The sequence below is a fragment of the Vicia villosa genome, linkage group LG2 (genome assembly GCF_029867415.1).
Source record: "Vicia villosa cultivar HV-30 ecotype Madison, WI linkage group LG2, Vvil1.0, whole genome shotgun sequence".
NCBI classification, from domain to species: domain Eukaryota; kingdom Viridiplantae; phylum Streptophyta; class Magnoliopsida; order Fabales; family Fabaceae; genus Vicia; species Vicia villosa.
In genome coordinates, this window is record NC_081181.1 from 212,686,703 (window position 1) to 212,705,015 (window position 18,313).

The 18,313-nt window shown below is 24.8% G+C and overlaps 2 protein-coding genes and 1 pseudogene across 2 annotated transcripts; all 3 read right to left on the reverse strand.

The window, feature by feature from the left end:
* On the reverse strand, positions 1–2,944 carry LOC131653795 (14-3-3-like protein B). The gene is made up of 7 exons (XM_058924080.1): positions 2,767–2,944; positions 2,214–2,520; positions 2,033–2,120; positions 1,156–1,265; positions 919–1,067; positions 417–472; positions 1–328 (listed from the first exon to the last, which is right to left on the reverse strand). Exons 1-7 carry the CDS (start codon positions 2,837–2,839, stop codon positions 326–328), a joined length of 786 nt encoding a protein of 261 aa, XP_058780063.1. The 5' UTR covers positions 2,840–2,944; the 3' UTR covers positions 1–325.
* Positions 2,945–7,886: 4,942 nt separating this feature from the next.
* LOC131651260 (heavy metal-associated isoprenylated plant protein 28-like) lies at positions 7,887–10,545 on the reverse strand (annotated as a pseudogene).
* A 6,857-nt stretch (positions 10,546–17,402) lies between these two features.
* On the reverse strand, positions 17,403–18,313 carry LOC131648174 (heavy metal-associated isoprenylated plant protein 28-like). Its single transcript, XM_058917958.1, has 3 exons — positions 18,252–18,313; positions 18,060–18,135; positions 17,403–17,944 (listed from the first exon to the last, which is right to left on the reverse strand). Exons 1-3 carry the CDS (start codon positions 18,255–18,257, stop codon positions 17,598–17,600), a joined length of 429 nt encoding a protein of 142 aa, XP_058773941.1. The 5' UTR covers positions 18,258–18,313; the 3' UTR covers positions 17,403–17,597.

Genomic DNA, 18,313 nt, shown 5'->3' on the forward strand with positions numbered 1-18,313 from the left:
TCCATATAAAAGTGAAGCATTTCATTGGAACTGGAAATACAGCAAGAACAATCCTCATAAAATCAATCTCCCAAAGACAGAAAGAGGTGCTGAGGAGTGAAACAGGCCATTTCAAGACACCACACAAATAAAAACATAATCATAATATAGCACAAATGGAGTTTTGTTTTCCTCTATGGGAAAGTATGGCCAATTGACAAGAAACAGAGAAAGAGAAACAATGGAACCCTAACTCTAGCTAGTACACAAATAAGTAATCAGCCCTAATGTTTCATACTCAAACACCTGCATCAAATCCTAAGGAAGTTCCCACCATACACCAGCCTCACTGCCATTTAAAAAAGTAAAATAAAATGAATAATTGAAGCCATCAATTGAGAGTAAATTGTAACTACCAAGTTTGAAGAATTACTCACCTCTGCATCATCACCTCCACCAAACTTGGCGTTGCCATTTGCTTTCTGGGAATCTTCTGTATCAGGAAGTCAGAAAACATCAGACTTCAGTAAACATTGATAAAAAAGGACCACCAAAAAGCACAAGTAACCATAACTAATTCAGCATTAAATCTCATTATCTAAGTGACTTCATATGTAGCTTAGCATCCTATATTATCATGTTCAAAACAACGAAAAAATGAGTAAGACACAATTAACCACATTAGATATTAAGCATTCAAATTATTGTTTTTCGTATAAAAGCATATCTAGAGATGGTGCATTTTTATTGTGTTCCAATCCCTTGCACATGTCGGACAATTTTGTGGGTAGGAAATACGCAAGCTTCAAACCCAGCAGTTATTATCTAACTGTACATGACTTCTTTCCCTAGCCATATCCTCTGGAACTATCCCTTCCTCTTCTTAAACATCTTGATATAACTAATCAAATATTTGGCAAGTCTAATATTAATAATTACCTCCATCTTCTGGGATGTCAGAAGTCCAAAGAGTCAGGTTGTCCCTGAGAAGTTGCATGATCAGTGTACTATCTTTGTAGGACTCCTCATTCAAGGTGTCGAGCTCTGAAATAGCTTCATCAAATGCCTGCTTTGCAAGATGGCAGGCTCTGAAAAAGGAAAATATGTTCTCCTTTATCGAACACACCACCAATTTCAATCAAAATTCAGATTAAAAATCAAATTCAAATCACAAACCTTTCTGGTGAATTCAAGATCTCATAATAGAAAACTGAGAAATTCAAAGCCAGACCCAATCGAATGGGATGAGTGGGGGGTAATTCAGCCTCTGCTGCAGTGGTAGCAGACTGCAACATAAAAAGCAAAAAATTTTAGGTAAGAGATAGAAGGATTAAAAAATATGAACAGGAAACTCCATTGATTAACTGTGCTTTAGTCAAATGTACTACTAGAAGAAAATTAACATGGTATAAAATAGAACATACAGAATTAAATGAAAATGGAAAAATTGATTCAAAGCTAGAAAAGGAGCAATTGCATTTTTTATTTTTGCAAGCACTAAAAACATGATCACATCAGATATATAACAGATGGAAGGATCATCAATAGATGGTACAGAAGAATAGTAGAGAAAGAGCAATAAGAAATTATAACAAGGGGAAGAATAGGGGATAAAAGGGTCAAAATGCAGCTTGACTCAAGTACCAATGTTTTAAGTAAACATAAAGTCATCAATTGGACTGCATGTTTCAATTAACTGTTGTTTTGGCTGCACAGTTTGAAGATTAATGGAAATTCTCCCCCAATAAATCGATAGAAGACACATAACAAAAAAATTTAATAGTAGATAATTATGAAAAAATTCATTGTTAGATTCCCCAATTAGTAGAAGAATAGATATCACTTACACATATTATACAATTTTTCTGAAACAAAGATACATAAAAAGTTTGCCAAATTAAAAATGAAGAGGAAAATAATCCTTTTAGATCAAATTGCTAACAGTAACAAAGACTGCATGTTTTTAACAAACTCAGGAAATAAACCATCTATGGTAGACAGGTGCAGATATCATACAAAATGCGAAAACAAGATACAATAATATAAATTTCACCTCATATGCTTTCATTGACTGATCACCAGCCTCCTTCTTCTCATTCCCTGTCTTAAATTCCGCAAGGTAACGATAATAATCTCCTTTCCTGCAAGCAGAATATTCAAACATCCCATAATCCACTTATGCAAAAGAAATAAAACCCAAAATTTGTAGTAGAGAATGAGACACAATTGCTCACATCTTATAGTAAAACACAGTCGATTCACCAGCTGCAGCTGAAGGTATAAGGTGTTCATCAATCACTCTCATAACATCAATACAGATGTTAGAAAGCTCAGTCTCAACCTTATGCCTATACTCCTTAATCCGTTTCGCGTTTACATCATTCCCCTTCGACTCCTCCTTTTGCTCAATGGAAGACAGAATCCTCCACGACGCTCTGCGAGCACCGATCACATTCTTATAACCAACAGAAAGCAAATTCCTCTCTTCAATAGTCAGTTCAACATCGAGATTCGCAACATTCTTCATCGAATCCACCATCTCTGCCACAAAAATACACACAAAAACATGAATCAAACTTCAAATCTGATCAAATTTCACAGAATGAACAAAAACACAACTCCGATCAACAAAAACACTTGATCTCAAACATGCAGTACCAAAACACTTGAAATCAAGTAAAAGTTACATGAATTCAGTCAAAGTAAGTTCAAATTATGAATTGCATAAGCAAGTATCAAAATCAAGCAAAATTGAGACTGAGACTGAGACAGAAAAGAAACCCTAACCTTCGTATCGTTCGGCTTGCTCAGCGAGCTTAGCGATGTAGACAAAGTTCTCGCGATCCTTGGAGGAAGCCATCGCCGATCTCGTTGATTAGGGTTTACGAATTGCGAAATCTCTCTCTCTTTCACAGAGTCTCTCTGTCACTGTCTATGCTGCGTTTCTTCTTGTTTGAGGTTCTGTAGAAAAAGAATGGGATTGAAATGACGGATTTATCCTTGCATTTTCTTTGTTTTTTCTTTTTGGTCTCGTTGACGAATTGAAGTACGAATTTGCATAGACTAAACTGGATTTGTGACCAATTGAAATAGTCCACGTGGGCAGTACGATCTTAGGTAACATCTCTTCTTGCCACTTTCAAATACTTAATAATTTTGGGATATTCTATTTGACCAAATAAGAAAAAAGATTATAGTAATAAGATTTTAATTATGAAATGAAATTAACTCATTCATATCTTATTTATTATTTGTATCCTCATATCTTATTTATTATTTGTATCCTTATGTTATGTCTAAAAAAAATGTTTAGTCTATACTTGATTTATTATTTGTATCTTCATATCTTATTTATTATTTGTATCCTTATGTTAGGTCTAAAAAAAAGTTTAGTCTATACTTGTTTCAAAATAATAATTATTTTTAAACTTTTATATAATATGATAAGTGTTTGAGATATTTAAATTTTATTCACGCGCTAGTACTATGATTTTTTTTAAGCAAAAGGACATAGTCCAAAATATATAAAAAGAAAATAGATTATTCTATTAGTGGAGAGTGGACATATTTAGATATTCCTCACTGAATCTAGTCACAAAACTTTATGTGGTTTTTATTGATGAAATATTATTTGCAGGTTTAAATTAGCATAACGTAATATAATTTATCCTGATCTAATTCATTCATAAGAATTAGTTTGAGAGTATCTATTATACATGCAGACAGAACATTTAAGTCATTGAATAGTCCTGATCTAATTCATTCATTCATAAGAATTAGGTAGAGAAGGTCGACTCAAGTCCCAATACAACTCATTTCTGATGAGTATCTATTATATATGCGGACAGAACATTTAAGTCATTGAATAGTCTTAAAAGAGAACATTTAAGTCATTGAATAGTTTTAAAAGACCAACCTCTGATAAGTCATTGAATAGTCTTAAAATGTCAACCTCTATAAAAAATAGGGAAGGAGACACGTATTATAATGATAAATAAATCTGAACAGTCTTAAAAGGCAACCTCTGATAAGTCATTGAATAGCCTTAAAATGTTAACCTCTGATAAGAAAATATGGAAGGAGACACGTATTATAATGACAAATCAAAACAGACTTTTTAAATTATTCATATTCAGTCATTCTGACTTATCTAACACAGATAGAGATACCAATGATACCTAACCTTTACATTTAAGACCCACCATAAAACCCAATAAATATATTTATTAATAATGAGTTTTTCACTTCAGTACATATACATATAAATAACAATGGTTCCTATTGTAATAAAGAAAGTGCAAGTCTCTCCTTTACTATCACTTTTATAATCATGATTCTACATCCTTTAAATTTTATAATTTTTAATGTTAAAAAAATAAACAAATTCTAGTTTTATTTAAAAGAAAATTATTTTATAATCATTCTCAAACAAGTTGGTTTCAAAGGCATGGTGATGGAGTACTCTTTCATCAACTCCAGTATACACTTCAAATTGTGTGAGAAGAAAAAATAACAAAAGAAACATACATAAAATACATAGTACCTCTTCTCAAAAAAAAAAATACACAGTACCAAAGCGAAAAAAGTACATTAGCCATTAAAAAAAATAAAACTAAAAAAACAAAAAGAAATAAAAATGCTTGCTACGAGACATTTTAAAATTTTAAATTAAACCTATTTATTCATACTTTATATTAAAAACTACGTAAAGTTTTGATTGGTTTTGCCATGAAATGATCACATAATAGAACAAGCATGAGGATTGTCATAACTGAAAGTAGCACCAATTTGATAGCCGATTGAAGATCGAGAAGGATAGTGATAATAGCTAGGATCACTACTATCATAACCATGTTTGTAGTAGTTATAAGATGAGGAAGGTTATGAAGCATAATTTGGAAAAGGACCATTGATAAGGTGTGTTGTTGATGATATTGATTTTGAGATTATGCTCTATGAGGAAGTTGCCCTAACTCAGCCCTTATCCGGTTTTTCGAAGTGTTTTTAAAACTTTTTTTATCAGCGTAATTTTTCACGGTAACTTTTTTTAACTTCGTGTCTATCATATGAATATAAAATTTATATGAATTTACATATAGAATAAACTTATTTATCTTTTTTATAAATATTTAATATATAATAAAATAAATTAAATAAAAATAATGACAAATTTGAATTTTTCATAAGAAAATTGTGTTTTCCATACATCATAATTATCTAATGTTTTTTTGTTGAAACAAATATTACATCAATTTTTAGTATAAATATTACCATTTTATCACTAAATATTTAATAAATTTTTACAATTATGTTTATTTTGCAAAAAAAAAAAAATGCATTTATTTTGTAAGAGTTGTGTTTTGGAATATATATCTAACCTATTAATTAGGAATTATTATTATTATTATTATTACATATTAGATATAAATTTAAATTTTAGACGACCCACATGTCATAGAATCTCCACTTTATTTTTTAAATTTGTTCCCTTTGAATTTAAATTTTTAAATATATTTCATTAATAATAATAATAATATGTAAGAATAGTTGTTTTATGAATAAAATTATATTATCTCATTCACTAAAACTAAAAAAGTTACATATTAATGTGATAAATACCATTTCTAGTAAGTCTACTTTTTTTTTTGCTAAGTACATATATAATTATATCCATTGAGATCTTCATAGAAAATAAATAATATAATAGATTAAAAATATTAATGCATTATATTTGGAATGAAGGAAAAAAGTATTTGGAATATCATAATAATAATTATATTAGATTAAAAATATTAATACATTATATTTTAAATAAAAATTCAAGTTTTGGAACATAAAAACACCGTAGTAAATTAGTAAGACAACATTTTAATAATTAGTACAGTAGGATTTTATATTGTTAAATTAAGTATTTTATTCTCTTATAATATTTTATTGTCTTAATTTGAATAAAATCTCATATAATTTTGAAAATTAAATGAAAATATTATTATCATATATTAAATAAATGATATGATTTAAAAATATTCATAATAAATGTGAGAATAGATTTAATTTAATTTTTTATTTTTTAATAAAAAATATTTCAAAAATAATAATAATAAATAATACAGTGGTTCAAATTCAAATAATACTATTCCAAATTTGATAAAACTCATTCCTTCCCGCCTAAATAACAAAACTTAAAATTTAATAAATAAACGTGAAAATTTTATATTTTCTACAAAAAAATTATCAATTTAATTTATTAAAATCCTTATTTAGTTCTTTAATTTATTTTAGGAAGTAAATAAAAAAAGTTCTATTTTAAGCAATTATAATTTATTAAAGAATGTAATATAATGCACATAAAACTTACTCAATGAAATTTATCTTAGTATTGAAGAATAATTATTTTTTTATATATTAATTAAATCTAATGAATAATAATTAAATTATGATAATGATATAAGGATATTTTTGTTTTTTTTGTTTTTTTTTTTTTAAGAAAAAGTATTAAGAGAGTGATATATATAACAATATATAACAGAAATTTATAAAATTTTCAAAATGATATAAGGAAAATAAATCTTACATGTAATTAATTTATAAAATAATATTTCATATTTTATTTATAATTATAATTACAATCATTTAGAACTAGATTTCTTTTTGGAGAATATGTTTTAAATAATAAACGTCGAAATAAATTAAAACATAAATTTAAATTAAATATCAATTATAAGAGAAATAATCAAATTGAATTTTATTAATTAATATTCACTAATTATTAATAATATATTATAGAAAAAATATAATACACAATAAACTCTAAAATAAATTAGAAATTATTTTTACAAACCCGGAATTTTAAATAATATGATAAGTGTTAAAGATTTTTATATTTTACTCATGTGCTTCCGGACCCTATATTCGGTAATTTTATCATGACTTTTTTTAAGCAAAAAGTACATAACCTAAGATATATATAGAAAGAAAATATATACAAAATGACTTTTCTATCAATTTAAATGGACTATGTTGAGAAGGTCGACCCAAAACCCAATACAACTCATTTCGGATGATTATCTATTACGTATTTATTATACAGGTAGGTAGAGAGAACATTTAAGTCATTGAATAGTCTTGAAAGGCCAACCTGATAAGTCATTGAATAGTCTTAAAATGCCAACTTCTGATAAGAAAATAGGGAAGGAGACACGTATTATAATGATAAATAAATCTGAACATTCTTAAAAGGCCAACCTCTGATAAGTCATTGAATAGCCTTAAAATGCCAACCTCTGATAAGAAAATTAAAATGCCAACCTCTGATAAGAAAATATGGAAGAAGACACGTATTATAATGATAAATCAGAACAGATTTTTTATATCATTCATATTCAGTCAGTCTGACTTATCTAACAAGTTTTTTTTAACATTATTTGTAATAAAAAGTTTTGTTCACTAAAGTACATGATACATATAAATAACAATGGTTCCTCTTGTAATAAAGAAAGTGCAAGTCTCTCCTTTACTATCACTTTTATAATATATTCTACATTCTTTAAATTTTATAATTTTAATGTTAAAAAAATAAACAAATTCTAGTCTTAGTTAAAAAAAATCATTTTATAATCATTCTCAAGCAAGTTGGTTTCAAAGGCATGATGATGGACTACTCTTTCATCAACTCCACTATACACTTCAAATTGTGTGAGAAGAAAAAATAACAAAAGAAACATACATAAAATACACAGTATCAAAGCGAAAAAGTACATTAGCCATTAAAATAAAATAAAACTAAAAAAACAAAAAGAAATAAAAATGCTTGCTACGAGACATTTTAAAATTTTAAATTAAACCTATTTATTCATACTTTATATTAAAAACTACGTAAAGTTTTGATTGGTTTTGACATGAAATGATCACATAATAGAACAAGCATGAGGATTGTCATAACTGAAAGTAGCACCAATTTGATGGCCGATTGAAGATCGAGAAGGATAGTGATAATAGCTAGGATCACTACTATCATAACCATGTTTGTAGTAGTTATAAGACGAGGAAGGTTATGAAGCATAATTTGGAACAGGATCATTGATAAGGTGCGTTGTTGATGATATTGATTTTGAGATTATGCTCTTTGAGGAAATTGCCCTAACTCAGCCCTTAGTCCGGTTTTTCGAACTATTTTTTTTTTTTTTTATCAGCGTAATTTTTCACGGTAACTTTTTGTAACTTCGTGTCTATCATATGAATATAAAATTTATATATTATGAATTTACATATAGAATAAACTTATTTATCTTTTTTATAAATATTTAATATATAATAAAATAAATTAAATTAAAATAATGACAAATTTGAATTTTTCATAAGAAAATTGTGTTTTCCATACATCATAATTATCTCAAGTTTTTTTGTTGAAACAAATATTACATCAATTTTTAGTATAAATGTTACCATTTTATCACTAAATATTTAGTAAATTTTTACAATTATGTGATATGATTTAAAAATATTCATAATAAATGTGAAAATATATTTAATTTAATTTTTTATTTTTTTTAAAAAAATATTTCAAAAATAATAATAATAAATAATACAGTGGTTCAAATTCAAATAATACTATTCCAAATTTGATAAAACTCATTCCTTCGGGCCTAAATAACAAAACTTAAAATTTAATAAATAAATGTGAAAAATTTATATTATCTACAAAAAAAAATTATCAATTTAATTTATTAAAATCCTTAATTTAGTTCTTTATTATATTTTAGGAAGTAAATAAAAAAAGTTCTATTTTAAGCAATTATAATTTATTAAAGAATGTAATATAATGCACATAAAACTTACTCAATGAAATTTATCTTATTATTGAAGAATAATTATTTTTTATATATTAATTAAATCTAATAAATAATAATTAAATTATGATATTGATATAAGGATATTTTTGTTTATTTTAGTTTTTTTTTTTTAAGAAAAAGTATTAAGAGAGTGATATATATAACAATATATAACAGAAATTTATAAAATTTTTAAAATGATATAAGGAAAATAAATCTTACATGTAAAAACCAAAGTAAAAATAAACTCGAACTGAACCGAACCGTTTTAATTTTACTAAGAACCGAACTGAACCAAAATTATCGGTTTGGTATACCGTTTCGAAATTCCGAACCGTACCGAACCGTTAGAAGACAAATTTTCCTAAACCGAACCGTTTATCAAATAACTGAACCGTTAAGCTATTTTTTTTTTAAAAAAATTTAACTTGTTTTAAGTATTTTTCATTTTTCAATTTTGGTTCGGTTCGGGTTTAGTTTCAGTTCGGTTCGGTTTCAGTTACTGTTCGGTTCTAAAACTGTTTGTGCATAATGGTTTGGTTCAGTAACCAAACATAACGGTATGGTTATTTTAATCTCAGTTCGGTTCGGTTCGGCAGTTCGGTTCAGTTCTTGGTTTTTTTAAGTCATTTAAGTCATTGAATAGTCTTGAAAGGCCAACCTGATAAGTCATTGAATAGTCTTAAAATGCCAACCTCTGATAAGAAAATAGGGAAGGAGACACGTATTATAATGATAAATAAATCTTAACAGTCTTAAAATGCCAACCTCTGATAAGTCATTGAATAGCCTTAAAATGCCAACCTCTGATAAGAAAATATAGAAGAAGACACGTATTATAATGATAAATCAGAACAGACTTTTTATATCATTCATATTCAGTCAGTCTGACTTATCTAACAAGTTTTTTTTTAACATTATTAGTAATAAAAAGTTTTGTTCACTACAGTACATGATACATATAAATAACAATGGTTCCTCTTGCAATAAAGAAAGTGCAAGTCTCCTTTACTATCACTTTTATAATATATTCTACATCCTTTAAATTTTATAATTTTTAATGTTAAAAAAATAAACAAATTCTAGTCTTATTTAAAAGAAAATCATTTTATAATCATTCTCAAGCAAGTTGGTTTCAAAGGCATGATGATGGACTACTCTTTCATCAACTCCAGTATACACTTCAAATTGTGTGAGAAGAAAAAATAACAAAAGAAACATACATAAAATACACAGTATCAAAGCGAAAAAAGTACATTAGCTATTAAAATAAAATAAAACTAAAAAAACAAAAAGAAATAAAAATGCTTGCTACGAGACATTTTAAAATTTTAAATTAAACCTATTTATTCATACTTTATATTAAAAACTACGTAAAGTTTTGATTGGTTTTGACATGAAATGATCACATAATAGAACAAGCATGAGGATTGTCATAACTGAAAGTAGCACCAATTTGATGGCCGATTGAAGATCGAGAAGAATAGTGATAATAGCTAGGATCACTACTATCATAACCATGTTTGTAGTAGTTATAAGACGAGGAAGGTTATGAAGCATAATTTGGAACAGGACCATTGATAAGGTGCGTTGTTGATGATATTGATTTTGAGATTATGCTCTTTGAGGAAATTGCCCTAACTCAGCCCTTAGTCCGGTTTTTCGAACTATTTTTAAAACTTTTTTTATCAGCGTAATTTTTCACGGTAACTTTTTGTAACTTCGTGCCTATCATATGAATATAAAATTTATATATTATGAATTTACATATAGAATAAACTTATTTATCTTTTTTATAAATATTTAATATATAATAAAATAAATTAAATTAAAATAATGACAAATTTGAATTTTTCATAAGAAAATTGTGTTTTCCATACATCATAATTGTCTCAAGTTTTTTGGTTGAAACAAATATTACATCAATTTTTAGTATAAATGCTACCATTTTATCACTAAATATTTAGTAAATTTTTACAATTATGTGATATGATTTAAAAATATTCATAATAAATGTGAGAATATATTTAATTTAATTTTTTATTTTTTTTAAAAAAATATTTCAAAAATAATAATAATAAATAATACAGTGGTTCAAATTCAAATAATACTATTCCAAATTTGATAAAACTCATTCCTTCGGGCCTAAATAACAAAACTTAAAATTTAATAAATAAATGTGAAAAATTTATATTTTCTACAAAAAAAAAATTTATCAATTTAATTTATTAAAATCCTTAATTTAGTTCTTTATTATATTTTAGGAAGTAAATAAAAAAAGTTCTATTTTAAGCAATTATAATTTATTAAAGAATGTAATATAATGCACATAAAACTTACTCAATGAAATTTATCTTATTATTGAAGAATAATTATTTTTTTACATATTAATTAAATCTAATAAATAATAATTAAATTATGATATTGATATAAGAATATTTTTGTTTATTTTAGTTTTTTTTTTTTTGAAGAAAAAGTATTAAGAGAGTGATATATATAACAATATATAACAGAAATTTATAAAATTTTCAAAATGATATAAGGAAAATAAATCTTACAAGTAATTCATTTATAAAATAATATTTCATATTTTATTTATAATTATAATTACAATCCTTTAGAACTAGATTACTTTTTGGAGAATATGCTTTAAATAATAAACATCAAAATAAATTTTAAAACATAAATTTAAATTAAATATCAATAATTAATTAACATTATAAGAGAAATAATCAAATTGAATTTTATTAATTAATATTCACTAATTATTAATAATATATTATAGAAAAAATATAATACACAATAAACTCTAAAATAAATTAGAAATTATTTTTACAAACCCGGAATTTTAAATAATATGATAAGTGTTAAAGATTTTTATATTTTACTCATGTGCTTCCGGACCCTATATTCGGTAATTTTATCATGACTTTTTTTAAGCAAAAAGTACATAACCTAAGATATATAGAAAGAAAATATATACAAAATGACTTTTCTATCGATTTTAATGGACTGTGTTGAGAAGGTCGACCCAAAACCCAATACAACTCATTTCCGATGAGTATCTATTACGTATTTATTATACAAGTAGGTAGAGAGAACATTTAAGTCATTTAAGTCATTGAATAGTCTTGAAAGGCCAACCTGATAAGTCATTGAATAGTCTTAAAATGCGTAAATCTGAACAGTATTAAAAGGCCAACCGCTGATAAGTCATTGAATAGCCTTAAAATGCCAACATCTGATAAGAAAATGTGGAAGGAGACACGCATTGAATAGCCTTAAAATGCCAACCTCTGATAACAAAATGTGGAAGGAGACACGTATTATAATGATAAATCAGAACAGACTTTTTATACATTTAAGACCCACCATAAAAGCCAATAAATATATTTATTAATAAAGAGTTTTTTTTAACATTATTAGTAATAAAAAGTTTTGTTCAGTACATACATGATATATATAAATAACAACTAGTAACAAAACCGTGCATAAGTACGTGTTCTGGTCGGACACGCGCATTGTTTTTACAGATAGTAATTGTTAGTAATTGTTGTTTATAAAAAAAAGACATTAATGAGAATAAAATAAATATTTGAAGTACAGAAATATTTTTATTCAGAGTAAACTAGAAGCAGTTTTTGAAAATAAAGTTGCATCGTATTTGGTAACTGTTTAACAACTAAAATGTAGGATTAGAAAGAGAAACTAAAGTAGAGTCAAAGCGTATGAAAAAAAATTGTTACAATAAGAATGATTTTCTTTACAAAAAAACAAAGTATAATTTCCAACAAACACAATAATAAAACAAAAATACCCGTACATTCGCACGGGTACTGGTGTCGTATGCGCATTTGTTAACATTTGAAAAAAAAATTAATAAATTTTCATATTCCAATATTTGAATCAATATATTCGTTTTCCCCATTTCATATAATTTCTACAATTAAAAAAAGTATAATTTATTTTTTTTTACAAATATAAATCTTTAGTTTTTTTTACAAATAAAACAATTATATTATAATAGACCATTTTATATAATTTCCAAGAAAAAACAAACTATATTATAATTTATTGTCTTATTTGGACAAATACTTAATTACATATATATTTTTCTCACATTTTCATTAATAAAACATATTAATGTAATAATATTTTAAATTATATAAGTTATAATTAGTGACACACATTATTCCCCTAAAATCATTTTTAACCCGTAAAATTATTATTAACTGATTTATTAATAATTTATTTTAATCATATTTGTGTCATTGTCACACTTTTCCCATATCCATCTCAATTAGTGATATACATTAAAATATTTATTTAACTAATAGAAATTGTTTTAAAGCATTTTATCTTGAATTAAAAACGATTATAAATTATAAATTATTCATTTAAGTTGCCTATTTATTATAATTTATTTAGGTTACTTTTTTTATAAAAAAATATTTTGAAATCAGAAAAATATATAATATATTAATGATCAAATTGTGATTATTTTCTTTTGTAATTTATTATATTTTTCTCATTAAAAAATAAAGAAGAACACATTTAATAGATCATTATTTTAATGATACGAATTTTAATAACTTAACACTTTTTTTTACATTTGAATCAGTTATTTTTTTAATGTATTTTTTTTGTTTGTATTTGAATCATAAATTAAGTGTTTTTATGATAATAAGTGAATTAATTAATTACTTTTGTAATCTATAAATGAAATGATAAATTAATTCATATTACTGATAAGAAAATATGGAAGGAGGCACGTATTATAATGATAAATCGGATATATATATATTCAACTCTGTTGTTCTCCCAACCCTACCCTTCATCACTTTTCTTCTTATGTATCCCCTAGAGAGGGGTGATTTAGGATCGATTTTGATTCAAAATCACCCCTCCAAATCATTCTTGTTTCTCTATTAGTTAAATAAGTGATTTTCACCTATATTGTGTTTTTTTTTGTGATTTCGTCATTTTAGTGTGTCGTTGTTTGTTTTGATTTCCCGTCTTTGTGGGGTGTATTTTGTTTTTCTGTCTTTGTGTGAAGTGTTCATTTGTTTCAGGTTGACAGATGCATTTCGATCTAATGCATATTCTATCTATGATTTTGGTGCCATTAACGCTACATATATGGAGACATGAATATTTCAGAAATTTCAATATAGTCATAGTTATATTCGTAGGCATATGCAATTTGCCGTTTTATGCTATTAACATAGATGTTGCGAATTTGTTTGCAGATTCATCCTTTTTGTTTTTGAGATTCTTAATTTGTATTGCAACAATGTACTCTATCGATTGGAATGAATGAATATTTTATTCAGTAAAAAAACACCGATAGAGATACCAACGATAATTATTAGTAATAAAGAGTTTTGTTCACTACATATAATTATTAGTAATAAAGAGTTTTGTTCACTACATACATGATACATATAAATAACAATGGTTCCTCTTGTAATAAAGAAAGTGCAATTCTCTCCTTTACTATCACTTTTATAATCATGATTCTACATCCTTTAAATTTTATAATTTTTAATGTTAAAAAAATAAACAAATCTTAGTTTTATTTAAAAGAAAATCATTTTATAATCATTCTCAAACAAGTTGGTTTCAAAGGCATGATGATGGAGTACTCTTTCATCAACTCCAGTATACACTTCAAATTGTGTGAGAAGAAAAAATAACAAAAGAAACATACATAAAATACACAGTACCAAAGCGGAAAAAAAGTACATTAGCCATTAAAATAAAGTAAAACTAAAAAACCAAAAAGAAATGAAAATGCTTGCTACGAAACATTTTAAAATTTTAAATTAAACCTATTCATTCATACTTTATATTAAAAACTACGTTTTGATGGTCAAAGATTGAAGATTGTGAAGGATAGTGATAACAACTAGAATCACTACTACTATCATACGCTTGTAGTAGTTATAAGATGAGGAAGGTTGTGAAGCATAATTTGGGATAAGACCATTGATAAGGTGTTGTTGATGATATTGGTTTTGAGATTATGCATATGAGGAAGTTGCCCTAACTCACTCTTAGTAACCTTTCACGGTAACTTTTTTGTAACTTCATGTCTATCATATAAATATAAAATTTATATATTATGAATTTACATATAGAATGAATTTATTCATCTTTTTTATAAATATTTAATTTATAATAAAATAAATTAAATAAAAATAATGACAAATTTGAATTTTTCATAAGAAAATTGTGTTTCTCATACATCATAATTATCTCATGTTTTTTTTGTTGAAACAAATATTATATCAAATTTTAGTATAAAAGTTACTATTTTATCACTAAATATTTAGTAAATTTTACAATTATATTTATTTTGTAACTATTTTGTAACTATTGGAATATACATCTAACCTATTAATTAGGGATTATTATTACTATTAGATATAAATTTAAATTTTAGACGACCCATAGAATCTCCACTTTATTTTTTAAATCTCTTCCCTTTGAATTTGATTTCTTAAATATATTTCATTAATAATAATAATAATAATAATAATAATAATAATAATAATAATATTAATATTAATATGTAAGAATAGTTGTTTTATGGATAAAATTATATTATATCATTCATTAAAACAAAAAAAAAATTACATATTAATGTGATAAACACCATTTCTAGTAAGTCTACTTTTTTTTACTAAGTACATATATAATTATATCCATTGAGATCTTCATAGAAAATAAATAATATACTAGATTAAAAATATTAATGCAATATACTTGGAATGAAGGAAAAAGTATTTGCAAAATCATAATAATGATTATATTATATTAGAAATATTAATGCATTATATTTTAAATAAAAATTCAAGTTTTGGAACATGAAAACACGGTAGTAAATTAGTAAGACGGGATTTTAAGAACTAGTACTGTAGGATTTTATACTGTTAAAGTAAGTATTTTATTCTTTTATAATATTTTATTGTTTTAATTGGAATAAAATCTCATATAATTTTGAAAAATTAAATAAAGATATTATTATCATATATTAAATAAATGATATGATTTAAAAATATTTATAATAAATGTGAGAATATATTTAATTTAATTTTTTATTTTTTAATTAAAAAATATTTCAAAAATAATAAGAATAAGTAATCCACTGGTTCAAATTCAAATAATACTATTCCAAATTTGATAAAACTCATTCCTTCCCGCCTAAATAACAAAACTTAAAATTTAATAAATAAATGTGAAAATTTTATATTTTCTACAAAAAAAATTATCAATTTCATTTATTAAAATCCTTAATTTTGTTCTTTAATATATTTTAGGAAGTAAATAATTTTTATTTTATTTTAAGCAATTATAATTTATTAAAGAATGTAATATAATGCACCTAAAACTTACTCAATGAAATTTTTCTTAGTATTGAAGAATAATTAATTTTTTACATATTAATTAAATCTAATAAATAATAATTTAATTATGATAATGATATAAGGATATGTTTGTTTATTTTAGTTTTTTATTTGAAGAAAAAGTATTAAGAGAGTTATATAACAGAAATTTATAAAATTTTCAAAATGATATAAGGAAAATAAATCTTACATGTAATTAATTTATAAAATAATATTTCATATTTTATTTATAATTATAATTACAATCATTTAGAGCTAGATTTCTTTTTGGAGAATATGTTTGAGATAATTAACGTCGAAATAAATTTTAAAACATATAAATTTAAATTAAATATCAATAATTGATTACCATTATAAGAGAAATAATCAAATTAAATTTTATTAATTAATATTCACTAATTATTAATATATAATTATAGAAAAAATATAATACACAATAAACCCTAAAATAAATTAGAAACTTTTTTACAGACCCGAATTTTTAAATAATATGATAAGTATTAGAGATTTTTAAATTTTATTCACGTGCTTCCGGACCCTATATTCTGTAATTTTATCATGATTTTTTTAAGCGAAAAGGGACATAGCCCAAGATATATAGAAAGAAAATAGATACAAAATGACTTTTCTATCTGGCTAGAGTGGACTTAATTCATTCCTAAGAAGAACAGACTTTTCATACCATTCATATTCTAATAAACAGTGTCAATCTGACTTATCTAACACAGATAAAATTATCAATATCTAAGCTCTACATTTAAGACCCACATAATACCCAATAGATATATTTATTAATAAAAAGTTTTTTTTTTTAAATAAAGAGTTTTGTTCACTACATGCATGAAGCATTCTGATTTACTATCATTTTTATAATCATGATTCTACCTCCTTTAAATTTTATAATGTTTAATTTTAGAAAAACAAACCAATTCTAGTTTTATTTAAAAGAAAATCATTTTAGAGTTGAATAATCATACCTCCTTTAAATTTTATAATGTTTAATTTTAGAAAAACAAACCAATTCTAGTTTTATTTAAAAGAAAATCATTTTAGAGTTGAATAATCATTCTCAAACCAATTGACTTTAAAGGTATAAACCAGTTGAGACTTCAAAGATATGATGATAGAGTACTTTTTCATCAACTCCAATATACACTTCAAATTATGTGAGAAGAAAAAATAACAGAAAAAAATACATAAAATACACAGTACCAAAGCGAAAGAAAGTACATTAGTCATTAAAATAAAATAAAAATTAAAAACCAAAAAGAAATGAAAATGCTTACTACAGTACATTTTAAATTTAAAATTAAAGCAATTCATTCATACTTTATATTAAAAACTACATAAAATTTTGATTGGTTTCACCATGAAATGATCACATAATAGAACAAGCATGAGGATTGTCATCACTAAAAGTAGCACCAGTTTGATGGCCAAAGATTGAAGATTGAGAAGGATAGTGATAATAGCCAGGATCACTACTATCATAACCATGCTTGTAGTAGTTATAAGATGAGGAAGGTTGTGAAGCATAATTTTGAATAGGACCATTAATATGGTGTTGTTGATGATATTGATTTTGAGATTCTGTTGTATGAGGAAGTTGCCATAACTCAGCCCTAAGTCCGGTTTTTCGAACTTTTTTTAAAACTTTCTTCTGATCAGCGTAACCGTTCACGGTCACCTTTTGCAACTTTATGTCTATTTCAATGTCATCTACGCCTATAATATAGATAGAAAGAAAAAACATCACTCTTTAATTCCATCACTAAATTTAATAATTAATAAATTAGGAAAAGAAATGAAAATTATAAAAGTGAAAATAAAACAAAGGTACCTTTCATTTTTTGAAGTGCATTTTTCACTTTGTTTTCACATCCAGGACAATCCATGTGTACCCTCATCTCTATAATCTGAAGGAAATGAATCAAGATGACAATAAGCATTGTTTGAATTCTCATGTATATATGTATAATTCATATAGTAAAGAAAAATTAGATAAAGAATGAAAGAAAGTGGTGTTTCTTACTGTCATTTTGATATTTTTGGAAGTTGAATAACTTGAATGATGTTTATGTATGGTATAATATG